Genomic DNA, 17,546 nt, shown 5'->3' with positions numbered 1-17,546 from the left:
AAATTTATCTTCTTTATTATTTCTTCTTTTTCCACTTATTATCTCCAAAAGAAGCACACCAAAACTAAATACATCTGATTTCACTGAGAATTGACCATGCATTGCATACTCCGGGGACATGTAGCCGCTAACAAAGAACAATAAATCACAATAATTAACATTTTGCTATACCATAACGAACCGATTCACAAAAAGAAGGTTTCTTTTTTAAAAATACCAACACTTACTATGTTCCAACAATTATGTTAGTGCTTCCTTCAATTTGGTCAACTCCAAATATTCTAGCCATGCCAAAATCTGAAATTTTAGGGTTCATATCTTTGTCTAACAAAATATTGCTTGCTTTGAGATCACGATGTATGATTCGAGGACGAGAATCTTCATGAAGATAAATTAATCCTCGTACTATTCCTCTAATAATCTTGTCACGTATTGACCAATCCAACGTTGCTTGTTTCTTTGTATCTTAATCATATCATGTGAGACATCGAAATTAGAGAAATATTATATATAACATGAGTACAAAAAGAAAAGTGAGACGTATAAACAACCATACCAAATAAGAAATAGTCCAGGCTTTTGTTGGACACGAACTCGTAGATGAGTATTTTTTCTTCTCCTTCCAAGCAAAAACCTAAGAGTCTCACTAAATTTCTATGTTGAAGCTTAGCAACAAGTACAACTTCATTCTTAAATTCTTCAACTCCTTGACTTGACCTTCTTGATAGCCTCTTTACAGCTATCTCTTGTCCATTATCAAGTTCCCCCTGATGATCGTGTAAAAAAAATTTACATTATCAGTATATATAATTTATATCTAAAAAAATATTATATGGTCTAATATGAACATGTTACCTTATACACATCACCAAATCCACCTACACCAATTTTGTTTTCCTTAGAAAAGTAGTTAGTGGCAAATTCAATTGTACTAAAGTCATATTGCAATGATTCAGCTGTTAAAATTCCACTAAGATCAACTGCAACACATATAAATAATTAATTAAAAAAATTTAGTTAATTAAGAAATAAATGGACTTGGATTGTATTAAATAATTGGGATTTAGTTAATTACCATTCATCTCCTTAAGAGTTTTATTATTTCTTTTCATCCTTCTTCTCCTTTGTAGCAAATGAAAGACTCCAATTGATAGTAGAAACAAAAAAATTACAATGGCAACCACTACACAAATAATTAGTAGTTCTTTTTTTGGGATTCCGTCGTGCCCTGGCGAAGTTAGAAAATTCGTTAATGATGTTTAAGATTTAGTACATACATATGAAAAATAATTTTCTAGTTATTTCATATAATTTTTTGTCGAAGGATGTTCAACTGTGACTATGCCATTTAGGAATTTGAATTCATTCTATTAATGCTTTCTATTTAATTTTTGATGTGATATTTCCAACCATCTTATTGTTATCAGGGATCGGATAATAAATACGGATTCATCTGAATTCATTCATTATTATATTGATATAAAAGAGACATATGGTTGGAATAGAGATGAAGAATATTATTATATTAATTAATAGAATGTTACGTATACGTTTTTTAGGTAAATACTTTTTTTTGGGTCAATATGAATGGGACACAAATCCATAATAGCACAATGTCGATTGTCGACTTATACCAAATATAATAATTATATTTAATTTAAGAGTTAAGATAAGAACACTCTCAAAATCTTTTTGAATACTTTTCATTTTGTCATTTATCCAATTAAAAGAAAAGATAGCATGCTTACATATTTGTGGGGGGAAATTAAAGGTAAAAACTTATCGTAAACTAATGGTGACACAAATCTACGACAAATCTGTCTCAGTTTATATGACTCACTTTCCTTTTTAGTCAGTCCTAAAAGAAATGAATAAAGAGACATTTTCATATTAAATAATATTTAACTTTAAAATGTCTATTTTACCTTCGTTTGGTTGGGAACAAGTTATCCTGGGGTTAGCTATCTTGGGATAACTTATCCCACCATGTATATGGGATAACTTGTTCCATCACTATGATATAAATGGTGGGATAAGTTATCCCAAACATGGCAATCAAACAAGATAAATTTTGTTTTATCCCATCACTATTATTATTAATCTCTCACACCAAATGAAATGATTTATAGCCAGATAAACATCTATCACTTATTTTAGATCGCAAGTTTCAAAAGTCTATTTTTCTTTCTTAAACTCCGTATCAAGTCAAACTAACTCATATAAAATGGGAGAAAGAGGGAGAGTAGTAAAATGTACCTTGATTATGTGACAAAGCAGGTGCCTTGTTATTGTAGAAGCGGTACACTTCATGCCTCATAAAACAACTAGGAAATTGAACTCTAGCACCTCTATATACATCACAACACTTGTTTAAAACTTTGATGGCATTTTCAAGGCAATTTAGGCAATCTTTAGAAGACATATGAGGAATGCATTGAGCTAAGGCATAAATTGTTGTGTCAACACTGAACTTAGCTTCCCTAATTGCAATTTTCCTGTCTATCGATCGATCATCACTAGCAACCCGAGTCGTTACGTCATTCATGATTTTCCCTAAAATCTGTTTGAACCTTCTTTGTTCATTATTGGTAATTGTAATAGTGTTATATAAGACAAAAGGTGTCGATGGATTGTTAATTATGGATCCATAGTTTGGATCGGGGAATATTGATTGATTCGAGTAACGTAACATGCAATCATCCCGCCATAATACAACCGTTTTGCTACCGGGGCATAACGAGATTATGTCTTTACCAGCTCTTGTTACAAAATCTTGACAATTTACATTTAACATATCACCTCGACACATGAAGAGACCGTAAATTGTTTCGAAATTATCGGTGCCATCGATGGAGAAATTGTAAAAAAGATGTTCTCTAGAGGCAGAAGAAAGATTTGAAAGGAGCAAATTGAGGTTGGAATTGTAAGAGGTGTTTGTTATATTGTTATAAGTAGTTGTGTTTGGGCAGCAATAATGCTCATCAAGAGCTAATATTGTGGAAATACTTTGGCTAATCAAGAAAAGCACAAGGTATATTGGGATATTCAAACTAGACATTATGCAAAATTGAACAATACACTAGTGTACTTCATCAAGTTGAGAGATAAGGCAAATTTATAGATGATGAGTGAAGGACCTTCCTTTGTTTTCACTCTGAATGAATGTCTTAATCGTAATCATTCAGATCTCAATAATTAAGTCTATTTGTTTTAATCTTAATCATTCAGATCTTAATCATTAAGTGTGTTTATTTTTTAAAATTTATAATTACTTAATGGATCAGAATGATTAAGATCTATAATCAAGGCCTAATATCATTAAAATGTCTATTTTGAGAATTTATATAAAGATGACAATTCACCACTATTACATATTATGCTTCCCCCCATCACCATTTCAACCATAACTACCACCACCTACCATCCACAACCACCACTATCAGCAATCACCAAAATCAATCGCCATCACCATTAAACATTATTTGCAATCATCGTCACCAACCATTATTACATTCACTATTTACTATCGATAATTACCACCATTAGTCAATATTATATATCGTTAACTGGTATCATCATTCTCCACCGCCATTAGATATCAGTATCATTCCACTACTAATTATCAATTGTCACCACCAACAACCACAATTAGTCACTACTTCCAACCACTATACAATAAAATACTACCAAGAACCACCATCATCAGTCAATGCCATCACAAACGATACACTCAACATCATATCGTTGGTCATCACCACCACCAATTAATTGACACTATGGTGTAAAAGAAGAAATTATACTATTAATATGTATAAATTAAATTCTTGATTGACCAATTAGGTAAAGTTTCAACATCAATGATTAGTGGAGCACCCTGTGAGAATCTTCCTCCTTGGTCTTGATTAGTCATAGATTGATATGATAAATGATTTAAACAGGGGGATGTTTGTCGGTACATAATATTCAAAATTTTCTTTTTTTTTTCTCCCAATTTCACTCGGCATCGTATACTTTAAATTTGTGTCACATACGATTCATTAAGAGAAAAGTGTTTCTTCACATGACTTTTTTCATATTCAATAATACTCGAATTTGAAATATTTAATTTAAAAATTGATTCAGAATTTTACCTTTATATCTTAAACAATTTTTATTAGATAAGAATTCTCTTCCTTTTAAATTGAAAATCTATATACATATTTTTTTTAGATTTAACTTATCCACAGACTTAATCGAGCAGTTTACACTTTTTTATATTATTTATGCACAGTTATATGTACATTATATATCTTTTAAATGATTTAATAATATAAAAATTCTTTTCTAACTAAATTAGAAAATTTAAAAGGCGTACCTGGAAGATCACCAAGTAAAAGACAAGTCACAAAGCAAAACAATAAAAGAGTAACCTGCACCACAGCATGACTATGGAATATGTCTCAATCGTTTCATACGCTATCAGATGCGGAATCAGAATTTTAATTTTATAGATTTAAAATTTTATAATAGTAACTTTAAACGATAATATTTTGATTTTTAATTTAATATTAAATATATTTAATAAATTTAATTTCTTAATATGAATACATTATATGAATCAAAGCTACTGAATTTCAAGAAATTCGTATTCACACGTTTAATTCATCCTCTTTTCATTATTGACTATACACAATTCAAACATCAATTATATGATGTTTGATCTATTTAAAATTCGATCAATTTTTTCACAACTATATTCAACATACATGTGTGGATTTAAAACAACTATGCATAAATCACTTCTATTAGTGTGTGGTCCGTTCTAGTGATAGTTCCTCCCATTATTGACTATACAAGTCAAATTTCAACTACATACATGAATACAAGTCTTTTTCACCTTTAATTTGCTTATCAGAAGAAAAAAGTAATTATGAGATTAGAAAAAAATGGAAAAGAGGTATGAAATAGAAACAAGAAAATGGAATCTAAATAAAGTAATTTGAAACATCAAAATTCAATTTCAAATAGCGATTCTAAATATAATAATTTCTTTTCAAAATAGTCACTTTAATTAAAAAAAAAAAAATCTTCTTTCAAAACATTATTCTTTTAAGAGCAGGGTGAAAAATAAAGATTGAACAATCATAATGAATCAGTACATGTGCTAATTATAATAAAGGCTTAAGTCATTCATGACCCCTTAAAATTGTCCGTATATTTCATTTAGACACTTCAACAGACCTTGTTTCCTGTTAGCCACTCTAATTTTAAAAAATAAATACCTATTAAATATTTTTCCGACACTTTGACAAAAGAAAAGGTGTGTGTAATACACATGCACATGATGTGGCAAACTAGCAAATCAAATAAAGCCACGTGGTATTTTAATTTAAAATAATTATAAATTTTAATTTTGAATAGAAACAAATTAAAATCTAAAAAGAAAATACTTTCAACTAAAGGAAAAAAAATTATACATCCCTCACCCCACCCCCCACCCGCCGCATCCCCACCCCAAACCTTTTCCTATCTTCTCTTTTCCTAACACTGATTATTGTTCACTTATTTATTGGAGCTTTTGAAATGTTTAGGGAAACATCCTTAACCGTGACTATTGACCATCATTCTTTCTTATTTCCATTAAATTTGATAGTATTTTTTTAAACGATCTGTTCTTCCTTTGTTGATTTTGATTTTGAATTTTTTTATTTCTGCTTTAATTTGTGGGGGGTCGGGGGAGGTGAAGAAGATGTGGATAGTGCTCTCCATTATTTTCCGACAAAGAAGACGTAAATAATAATCTTCATTTTTTCCAGCAAAGAAATTTGAATGATTATTTTAGTTAATTTTAGTGGTGGTGGAGAAAAGTTTTTTATGATTATGGATGATAAGATTTCTGTACAGGTTGGAAATACTACTTCAAATGGACAACAGCTTGATGCAGGTGAAGAATCCTAGTGCTGTTGTAATTTGCTAATGACAATCACACAGTTTATCTGCCAAATTTTTCCTTTAAATTTCCCCCCTTGAAGTTGTTGGAATCATATCAATTTTGTTAGTTAAAGGTGGATCGCTCGATATATCAATTTTGTAATGCGTGTATGATTTTAATGAGCATGAAGAGTTATGTCTTGCAAAAAAAAAAAAAAAGATTATCTTAATTGTTTTTGGCAAAAAAGATGACAAAGTAGTTCTACTACAAAATTAAAATACAATGACAAAAATATTAAAAAAGAAAAAAGAAAATGACGGAAATTTGTTTTTAAAAAATTGGTGGTGAAGTGTCGTAAAGATATAGTTGTAGACTTGTAGAAGATGGTGTGGTATTGAAAGAGAAAAAGGTTGTTAAAGTTTTTTGTTTAAAAAAAAAAAAAAAGAAATGAGAAGAAAAAACTGAAAAGGAAAAGAGAAAATATTGAAATATTTGATCTCACGCGACTACCAAAGTGTGAATTACACTTTTTGTGCCACATCANATTGGGATATTCAAACTAGACATTATGCAAAATTGAACAATACACTAGTGTACTTCATCAAGTTGAGAGATAAGGCAAATTTATAGATGATGAGTGAAGGACCTTCCTTTGTTTTCACTCTGAATGAATGTCTTAATCGTAATCATTCAGATCTCAATAATTAAGTCTATTTGTTTTAATCTTAATCATTCAGATCTTAATCATTAAGTGTGTTTATTTTTTAAAATTTATAATTACTTAATGGATCAGAATGATTAAGATCTATAATCAAGGCCTAATATCATTAAAATGTCTATTTTGAGAATTTATATAAAGATGACAATTCACCACTATTACATATTATGCTTCCCCCCATCACCATTTCAACCATAACTACCACCACCTACCATCCACAACCACCACTATCAGCAATCACCAAAATCAATCGCCATCACCATTAAACATTATTTGCAATCATCGTCACCAACCATTATTACATTCACTATTTACTATCGATAATTACCACCATTAGTCAATATTATATATCGTTAACTGGTATCATCATTCTCCACCGCCATTAGATATCAGTATCATTCCACTACTAATTATCAATCGTCACCACCAACAACCACAATTAGTCACTACTTCCAACCACTATGCAATAAAATACTACCAAGAACCACCATCATTAGTCAATGCCATCACAAACGACACACTCAACATCATATCGTTAGTCTTCACCACCATCAATTAATTGACACTATGGTGTAAAAGAAGAAATTATACTATTAATATGTATAAATTAAATTCTTGATTGACCAATTAGGTCAAGTTTCAACATCAATGATTAGTTGAGCACCCTGTGAGAATCTTCCTCCTTGGTCTTGATTAGTCATAGATTGATATGATGAATGATTTGAACAGGGGGATGTTTGTCGGTACATAATAATCAAAATTTTCTTTCTTTTTTTCTCCCAATTTCACTCGGCATCGTATACTTTAAATTTGTGTCACATACGATTCATTAAGAGAAAAGTGTTTTTTCACATGACTTTTTTCATATTCAATAATACTCGAATTAAAAATATTTAATTTAAAAATTGATTCAGAATTTTACCTTTATATCTTAAACAATTTTTATTAGATAAGAATTCTCTTCCTTTTAAATTGAAAATCTATATACATATTTTTTTAGATTTAACTTATCCACACAGACTTAATCGAGCAGTTTACACTTTTTTATATTATTTATGCATAGTTATATGTACATTATCTATCTTTTAAATGATTTAATAATATAAAAATTCTTTTCTAACTGAATTAGAAAATTTAAAAGGCGTACCTGGAAGGTCACCAAGTAAAAGAATGCAAGTCACAAAGCAAAACAATAAAAGAGTAACCTGCACCACAACATGACTATGGAATATGTCTCAATCGTTTCATCTGCTATCAAATGCGGAATCAGAATTTTAATTTTATATATTTAAAATTTTATAATAGTAACTTTAAACGATAATATTTTGATTTTAAATTTAATATTAAATATATTTAATAAATTTAATTTCTTAATATGAATACATTATATGAATCAAAGCTACTGAATTTCAAGAAATTCGTATTCACACGTTTAATTCAACCTCTTTCCATTATTGACTATATACAATTCAAACATCAATTATATGATGTTTGATCTATTTAAAATTAGATCATTTTTTTCACAACTATATTCAACATACATGTGTGGATTTAAAATAACTATGCATAAATCACTTCTATTTGTGTGTGGTCCGTTCTAGTGATAGTTCCTCCCATTATTGACTATACAATTCAAATTTCAACTACATACATGAATACAAGTCTTTTTCACCTTTAATTTGCTTATCAGAAGAAAAAAGTAATTATGAGATTAGAAAAAAATGGAAATAAGGTATGAAATAGACACAAGAAAATGGAATCTAAATAAAGTGATTTGAAACATTAAAACTTAATTTCAAATAGCGATTCTAAATATAATAATTTCTTTTCAAAATAGTCACTTTAATTTTTTTTTTAAAAAAACCTTCTTTCAAAACATTATTCTTTTAAGAACAGGGTGAAAAATAAAGATTGAACAATCATAATGAATACATGTGCTAATTATAATAAATAATAGGTACTCCATGAAATTACTCAAGCAACATGCAAGGTTGGTGATGTGTCGTGACGACTAAATATCGTCCCTCATTTAGTACATGTACTAATAATAGATAATAAGTACTTTATGAAATTACTCAAGCAACTTGCAAGGTTGGTAATGTGTCATGACTAAATATCCTTCCTCATTTATAATAATAATAAAATAAAATAAAAATATCATACTACAATTTGTTAAAGAGCTATAACCAATAAAATATTTATATCATTTTGATCACCTCTTACATTAAATAAAATGTTTGTTAATTATTCTTATCAAGATTGTATGGTGAAATTAATTAAGCCACGTCCATCAAAGTTAATTGCCAATTTTTTCACCATTCCTTTTAAAGAGAAATAATCGCATAACCAAACATCATTAATAGTATTACTTTCTATATTAGCCTAGAAACAATATCATTTGAAACTATAAAAGAAAAAAAATACCAAAAAAATAATAATAATAGAAATAAATCCAATAGTCTTTTTTTCTCTGTTATTATACCTCCTCCTCCTCCTTCCTTCTTTATTTTTCCGATCGGTGGACGAAAATATTATTGGATTTTCTTCCAATGTATCGTTAAAAAACTTGATCATGGAATAGTGTTAATATTCCAAATAAATGTCATCGATCTGGAAATTATAGAAGGAAGGAGAGTAACAATATTATTAATAAATGGAAATTCAGAGGTTAAAAGATTTACTGTTATTGTGGGCAAAAGTGCAAACAAATAGACTTGCCCTCGTGGGTGGCAACCACACCGCAGCCAGGTTTTGCACTCGTTAAAAAAAAATATTCGTAATTTTCTATTATTCTAGCTCACCAACCCTCTTCTTTTTTTTTTAATTAGTAATAATTCGACTTTCTTTTGTGTTTCGAGAGATTTTTCCAACAACCTAGTGTCTTTTTGGTGTCAGCTGGTGTCTGGTTAGCTTGCATGCACCTTTTTGTGATTCGTGTTACTTGTCATAACAAATATGAGGTACAAAATGATGAATAACATGTTGCAAGGCTTTTACAACAAGCAACATAGCAAAATGAGAGGTTTATACATAGATGGATTAATGGATTATAATTGGGATACAAAGTTGGTGATTATAAGAATAGACCATTCTTGGGTTTTGAAGTTTATGGCTCGTGCAACAATATTAGCATTGGTAATTGTTTCTTTACCTTGGATTAATACGATAATCGGGTACTTATCATTGCGATACGAGTCTAATTATGCTTATCAAGTTGATAATGAGATGGTTTATAATCCAATTAAGTTGGAGTTTTTGCCTATGATTTTTCAAGATTTGGCTAATGAAAGACTCATAAGAATGGGTGATAGGTCCCTTCTTGTTAGCAATGGCAATGAGGAAGAAATTTATAATTCTCAAGTTGTTAAAGATTATAATCCTAATTTGATTTCATTTTCAGATTCTACACAACAAAATCTTGTCCCTAATGAAACTTTTGATTTTGTTTTGGCCTATGGTTATCCTCAATTATCAAATTTTATTGAAAGAGCTTTGAAAGTTGGTGGTATTCTAGTTGTACCACTAAGTGACAATCCTTTGGTTGATGAATTTCCACATCCATCAAATTACAAGATTGTCTATGTTAGAAAATTTGATTCAACTATTGTAGCCATGAAGAAAATAAAGAATGTCTCTATCAACTCTTCTACGCAGCGACTTCTTGAAACTAATGCAGAAAAGGTGTCTAGTTCGAGCTCTAGGAACAAAAAGGTTTTTGATAAGGAGCATTTGACTTCCCTTAGTCAGTTTGCTCAGCGTGAATCTAAATTTAGGTCAGATGATTTTACAAGTGCAAAAAAGGCAGCACTAAAGAAACTAGAAAATGTACTACTTGAACCACCAAGAGCAGCCTCAGGAAAATCGAGTAGATATCTAAAAAAGACACATTTTTTACCTGATTTAATGGGGGTTTCCCTAGAGAGTTACCCAAGAAGGGTTTTCATTGATGTTGGTTTACAAGAAAAGAATGAAAAATCAAGTGATAATTATCACTCTACTTGGTTTACAAAGCATTATCCTACAAGAAACACAAAATTTGAGATGTTCAAGATTGAGACTATAAATGAAGAATCAAGTGGAAAAGAGATACCATTGAGTACTATTAACATGTCTGATTGGTTACAAAAAAATGTAAAAGAAAATGAGTATGTGGTAATGAAGGCAGAGGCTGATGTGGTTGAAGAAATGGTGAACAATAAAAGTGTTAAGTTAATTGATGAACTTTTCTTGGAATGTAAACATCAAGGAATTAAAAAAGGTGATAAGAAAAATAGGAGGGCATATTGGGAATGTTTATCATTGTATGGATTGTTGAGAGATGAAGGTGTTGCTGTGCACCAATGGTGGGGTTGATGACTACGACAACAATAATATATTTAGTGTAATGATCTCGAGAAAATAAAATGTACGCAGTCTGTTTCAGATAGACTCTTGACTCAAAAGAAACGGTAGTGTTAACAAAAATTGCAAAAAAAAACAAAAAATTAAAAGATAGGTGGGGTGAGCATAATAGAATATTGAGGTTTTTTATTTTAATTATTTATTTGTTTTATGTGTATACACTTGCTAGTGTTTATTAATGTATTTTGAGCAAAATAATATGATAATATGGGGTATATAAAAAGAGATTTTATTAAAGATACTTTCTTGTGATTCTTTTCCTTTTCTTTTACTTTCTTGAATTACTCTCTCTTATATATATGCTTGCCTCTGTCCTTTCCTTTTTAATTTTATTTATATATATGTATATTAATTTTCCATCATGTATCAATAATGTTTCAAAACATATATAGTTTACCTAACAAATTAAACATTCAAAACATATACAGTTACCAAACAAACACTCTTTGTATAAGGATAGAAGTTCCAAAATAGCTGTCATATTTCACTTTTCGAAAGTTAATTTAACTATTTCTCAAAGCTAAATTTGGTAAGATTATTTTAATATTTAAAAATTTAAATTTAGATATCAAAAAACTTTACGAAAACACTATATGTTGCAATTTTTCAAATATCAATATGGTGATTACAGTGGCGGATCTAGGATTTTTGTGGAGGGGGTTCAAAATATAAAGAAGTAAACATGTAAAAATTACAAGATAAAAAATTGAATGAGATAGGAGGAAACTAGTAATCTGAATCCAATAAGTTTAATTTGCCTTGTCATGTCGCGTTTAGTTTTTTTTACTTTTACCCTTTTTCATCGAGCTTTTTTTTTAAAATATTTCTTGTGCTTTTTTTCTCTTTTATATTGCAGTGTTCTACTCTATTTTTTGATTTTTTTTTAAATTCAATCACTAAGATATTATAATATATATTCATAAGATAAATAATTGACATCGTCGATTTTTTAGTTCATTTAATTCAATTTACTAGGTTAGTCATTCGTGAAAAAGACAAATGATGAATAGAACAAATAAGTTTAGTTTAGTTTTCATCTTTTTAAAATCGAACTGAAAAAAAATAAGAAAGAAATACTATAAAATTAAGAGGGGAAAATCAATTAATTAGATTTTATTAAAAGATTATACACGACTTTTAAATTTTTTCATTCGATTAACTTTAATTTAATTTATTTTATATAATATTTTTTGTAAATCAATTTCAAATTTAATAATAATTCATCGTTAGTACATGGAAAGAGACTTATGTAGAAATAAAATGAAAAATATAAATAAGAAGAATAAAAGACAAAAGTATCTAAAATATGTCTAATAAATTTAAACAAAGATAAATTGAGAAAAAGAAATAGCATAGAGAGAAAAATAATGATAACAAAAATAATAAATCTTTACATTGAACCAAAAACAGTGAGGCATTTCATTGAGTTGGAATTTGAGCCCAAAACCAGAGCTCATTCAGCCTTCCAAAAACAATGAAATAGAGTTGGATTTGAGCCCAAAGCAAGAGCCCATTCAACCTTTCAAAGAAAAAAAACAAATGGAAAAATGTTGCAAGTGGGAATCGAACCCAGACCCTCTCAGTTAGAGTTGAACCCCTAAACCACTGAGCCATGCTCCTCTTTATATTTGAGGGGGTTCATTTTAATATATGTACTCATAAAATCAGAAATAGACCTTATATATACAGTGTAATTTTTCAATGAGGGGGTTCGGGTGAACCCCCTAACCTCCACGTGGGTTCGCCCGTGACGGTGAAAGAATACATCTTAAAATATTGATCAAAGTTTATGTAGTTTAAGTCTTGAGGGAAACAAAATATGGCAAATATTTAGGACATATAGACCATGGGAGAATTTAGGGTATTGGGTGTGGGTTTTTAGGAATCCATTAATTTTTTTTTTTTGGACTCTGTATTTATATTGTGAAGTCCATTAAATATATAAAAAATATTTGTTGCGTTATCAATGCATTCACGTAAAGGAAAACAAGACTAAACATACCAAAAGCATATATAAGGATAATATGGTCCCTGGACTAAATTGTGACATTTTCACATTTCCAATTATAGTATGCCCCTTGGACCATCACATAATAAACTGAAGAAATAAAGCTCCACTAGGACCACTACCATCTTTCACGGCTCGTTAATACGAGGGATAATCAATAACTAATTTCATAGTTAATTTTAAGATGAATTTATTACATGTTTGATTGGAAAAAAATTATAGGATAGTTTATTATGAGATTGTAGTGTTATTTTGGTCTCACGTTAAGAATTGGATAGCAATCTTGAAATAATTTATTTGAGGATCACTTAATCCCCAACCAAACAAGCACTTAAGAGCTACTCCCTCCGTTCCATTTTATGTGGTATTATTTGACTTGACACACTATTTAAGAAATGAAAAGGAAGACTTTAGAAACTTGTGGTCTAAAACAATCTATAGATTTTTTTATGATAAGAGAAACCCACAACTGCTATTCTTTGGGTGCGCACTGGGTGAAAGTTCCGCTCTTATGCTTTAGTCCAAAGTTTTTAGTCCAATTACATTAATGAAATTTTCTTTAGTTTTGTTGTCCTCCTTGGTGAAGGTCCGATGACCCTTGAACACTTATAATAATTTTTATTTTTTTTTAATTTAAAATTTTTGAAAGCTCATAATTTTAAATTTTAAATCATCAACATGTTCATAACTTTTGAACAGATTTACCCAACAATTGAATTTGAGGAAATATGATTAAGCAAAATTAAACAGACTAATAATTTTCTAAATGCACCAAATTACTGAACATAACATTAATTCATTCCAATTAGTAACACAAGGAAATTAAAGTACTTGATGAACTTTTTCACCAAGTCCACTACATTGAATTACAAGGAAAGCAAAGACTTAATAATAATAACAATGTCATCCTTCATTTTTGGAGTATCAGACACAGGTGTGACTACATTTTTGAGGGTACGAGGCAAACTTAATTGCAAACTTCGCGAGCAATTCCAACGCGAGAATTAGCCGTGTCAAACATAATCCTCAGATTTTGTTGTTGCAAATTGGCTATCACATTCAACACTGAATTCACATTATTTGGTGCTGATGCAATAGCCAAACATGCTAAGGGAGTGGCACTACTATGTATCAATGTGTTCTCCATTGGCAATTTCAAGTCCATTCCCTCAAAGTGCAATGTTATAGTTGGTATCACTGCCTCATTTTGTGATACAAAACATGTATCAAATGCACCTAATGAGCTAAATGTCCCATTCACTTGTTTCCTAAATTCATCCCTAATCGCATCGTAAGCGGGTTGGACGAATCGGGTTATGACCGTACCCGAGTCAATCACCGTGCCCGCACCGGTGTTCGGGTCAAATGCTAGGTGTTCGGGTCCAATCGGGACCGGAACTCGTCCCACGCTTACACTTGTCAGGTTCACGTAGTACAGAGACAGTCGTCTTGGGTTCTTGAGTAATGGGGTGGTTTTAATGTTCTTGGGTTGGCCCACGAGTCCGAGCTTGAGTGATCCAGAGAAATAATAAGATTTAAAACTAGGCAAACAGTATGAGAATACGCCTGAGTAAAGAGATCCTGATTGTAACATCAACGACATTGACCCACGGCCCAAGCCCAATAACCCTTGTGGTGGAATTGACGTCCCGGACACGGAACTTATGCACCCAAAAGCATAATTCGGGACAATGTCATTGGCTAGTCCAAGGGAGTCACGTGACAACGTGGCGTAGAAGGATGAATCTCCGCCATACGATTGGTTAAAGAAGCAAGCAGTACTTGACCTGACTACTGACCCAGTAGTCGGGCATGAGAGACTCCCCCGGACTTGAGTACATTCGGGTACGGAGCAGTCTACCGATCCATAAGTAGTGGAAGAAGATGGGGCAAACAAAGTATTAGAAGAGCAACCAACACAACCACTACATGGTACAAATGCAGCATCATTACTTGTATCCAAAACCATGTACAATTGTTGACCCGGAGTACCCATCTTGACCCGAACCACATAGTTACCTACAACAATGTATAGCATAGATGATGTGAATAACATGTACAATGAAAAATTCACATTTTATACTCCCGACGTCTCTGTGTCATAATTTATGTGTCTTAATTTGATTCAGCACGAAATTTGAGTAATAGAGACTTTTCAATTTTGTCACTACTAAAAAAATAGAAATTACTGACAAAATTCTTTTGTAACTAAACAACAAAAATTGTCGTTAATCCTATTTAGCAACTGATTATCAAAATTTTATGTTAGCTATGAGCAATTTAGACAGATTAGAGGCGAAGTTCGTAGCTGACTTCAATTTTTTTGTAGTGTGTGTTCTGAAACTAAAGACGTGTATAATGTATGAAAATATTCTTTGAATCTTGTAATATGAAACATACCATGTTGAATGTTGGAATTAACGAGTTATTAAAGTAGTGAATAATACAAAAATGATTAGCTTTTGGAAAGCCAAAAAATGATTATCCCCCGAAACACTTCTAAATTCCTGGTCAAGCACATGATATTTCTATACTATTACAAAAGTATTCTCAAATCGATTAGTTAAGCATAAACGGCTACTTCCCAAATGTTTTTTTTTTTTTGAAAAACACTCCGTTAAAATAAATAGATTCTGAAAATTTGACCAAACAAATTATAAACTATCCTTGAGATAAGAAAACATTGATTAATATGACTATTTTACAATACCATCCCTATTAACTGATGTTTAGTATTAGGTATTAGAAAATAATTTGACAAATGAGTAATTACCGCTAACAATAAAACATGAAAAAAAATTATTTTTTCTTGATATGTTAAAAGTGAACAGTAAAAATGAACGAGCGAGTATCATCATTATACCTATATTGAAGAGTTGTTGGCCTGAAGCAATGGGAACATTAGTGGGCTTTTTGGACGCAACTAAACTTGATAAATAAGAGAGCCTTTGTGGATCTTTAGAGGCCATGTTGATAACAGTATTAATCCATGATGAAGAAGGTTTTGGTGAGTTAAAAGGTGAGCATTTTCCATAAATATGAATAACAGAAAGGTCTGAATTTCCTTTTTTGGAATTAAAAGAACAAGAATCATCATAAGCTAAAGTTCTTGTAGAAATAATTAGAAAAATGAAGAAGAAGAAGAAATAAGTAGCCATTATAAATTTTTGAAGGCAATATGACAAATAGAGTGGTGAAATTAAACATGTTATATATAGAAGATACAAAAAGGGTGTGAAATTATTGGTGGAAAATTTTAAATCAAAATTAATTTTTCATGTGATATTTTTTTTATTTTGGTGAGGATGAATTTTAGGATAATTGTACAATATCTAGCTAGCTATGATCCAAAAAAGGACTAAAGAGAAGTCAATATTTTGCAGCATAAACTAAAGTGATATCATTGTCCTAACTTGTTACATGATTTTTCATATTAATATATCTTCTTTTTTTTTTACTTTTGATTAACCTTTTTGCATAACTAAGAAAAAAAAACAATTTTTAATTTGTTAAGTAAATATTATCAGAGTAAATTAGTAATATGACCTCAAATTAAAGTAGACTTTAAATTTTGAATATCACAATTAATTATATATCTATTATAGTTAATTAGCCAGCGACAGAGGTGACAAAATTAGCCCATAAAATATAATCCATTCACCCTCAAGTTTGGGTTGGTCGTTAAAATTTTGTAAAAATTGACATGTTGAATTATGATCGAGTCAATAACTTGTTCATTTATCAACTCAATCTATTTTAATCTGTCCAAATTTAATCTAACTCGCTAATTTGACACATCTAACAAGTAACTCTATGATTCTTGAATTATTCACAAGCTTGATTGATGTTGTGTCATTCATGACGTACCTAAGAAGTTATAGAACAATTTTTAAAAAACTTTTCTGGATAGAAGAGTTCCAAGAGTTCTCAGAATTTATGGGATATGATTAATTTTAACATATTTTAATAAATATTTGTTATGTTACGTTAGTGTTTAGCATTTTAGTAATCCATCCGATGTTGATATCTGTTTTGATACCTCGATTAATTCTGATTCACGCAGTGTAAGATTTATATATTATTCAGTTTGATTCTAGTCGGTCATACGAATTTAAAATGCATCACTTGAGATCCAAGACTTATTTCTTATATATCCAACATCTCTTCCATATTATATCAAAGTGATATAATTCGCCTAAAGTGTAACACACTCCTCCCTCTTAGGGGCTCAACATCCTCATCAAGGTTTGCCCTACCATAGCTCAAGATTTCACTCGTAGTAGCTCTAATATCATATGTTAATCCATTCCACTAATGATATTGTTCACTTTAAACTTAAACCAGATGACTTTATTAAAACGCGACACTAAAATCTATAGTTTGTGTTCTTATATATCTATCATCTCGATCTTCCATATTTTTTCGACATGAAATTAGCCTAAAATGTTATATACCCAATATTTCTCCGATATTATATCGATAAGAAATTCATCTAAAGTCCCCCCCCC

At 30.3% G+C, this 17,546-nt stretch overlaps 3 protein-coding genes across 3 annotated transcripts; 1 reads left to right on the top strand and 2 right to left on the bottom strand.

The window, feature by feature from the left end:
- Positions 1-226: 226 nt before the first annotated feature.
- Positions 227-3,080, bottom strand: LOC125862262 (cysteine-rich receptor-like protein kinase 25). The gene is made up of 5 exons (XM_049542296.1): positions 2,257-3,080; positions 1,076-1,228; positions 856-980; positions 557-767; positions 227-465 (listed from the first exon to the last, which is right to left on the bottom strand). Exons 1-5 carry the CDS (start codon positions 3,056-3,058, stop codon positions 227-229), a joined length of 1,530 nt encoding a protein of 509 aa, XP_049398253.1. The 5' UTR covers positions 3,059-3,080.
- Positions 3,081-9,068: 5,988 nt separating this feature from the next.
- Positions 9,069-11,024, top strand: LOC125863191 (uncharacterized). The gene is made up of 2 exons (XM_049543361.1): positions 9,069-10,317; positions 10,408-11,024. Exons 1-2 carry the CDS (start codon positions 9,585-9,587, stop codon positions 10,980-10,982), a joined length of 1,308 nt encoding a protein of 435 aa, XP_049399318.1. The 5' UTR covers positions 9,069-9,584; the 3' UTR covers positions 10,983-11,024.
- Positions 11,025-13,796: 2,772 nt separating this feature from the next.
- LOC125862830 (aspartyl protease AED3-like) lies at positions 13,797-16,231 on the bottom strand. The gene is made up of 2 exons (XM_049542944.1): positions 15,902-16,231; positions 13,797-15,057 (listed from the first exon to the last, which is right to left on the bottom strand). Exons 1-2 carry the CDS (start codon positions 16,194-16,196, stop codon positions 14,006-14,008), a joined length of 1,347 nt encoding a protein of 448 aa, XP_049398901.1. The 5' UTR covers positions 16,197-16,231; the 3' UTR covers positions 13,797-14,005.
- Between the last annotated feature and the right edge of the window lie 1,315 nt (positions 16,232-17,546).

This window comes from Solanum stenotomum, chromosome 4 (assembly GCF_019186545.1).
Source record: "Solanum stenotomum isolate F172 chromosome 4, ASM1918654v1, whole genome shotgun sequence".
NCBI lineage: Eukaryota > Viridiplantae > Streptophyta > Magnoliopsida > Solanales > Solanaceae > Solanum > Solanum stenotomum.
The sequence above is the reverse complement of the archived record's forward strand: the minus strand, read 5'-3'. Positions and strand labels throughout refer to the sequence as shown.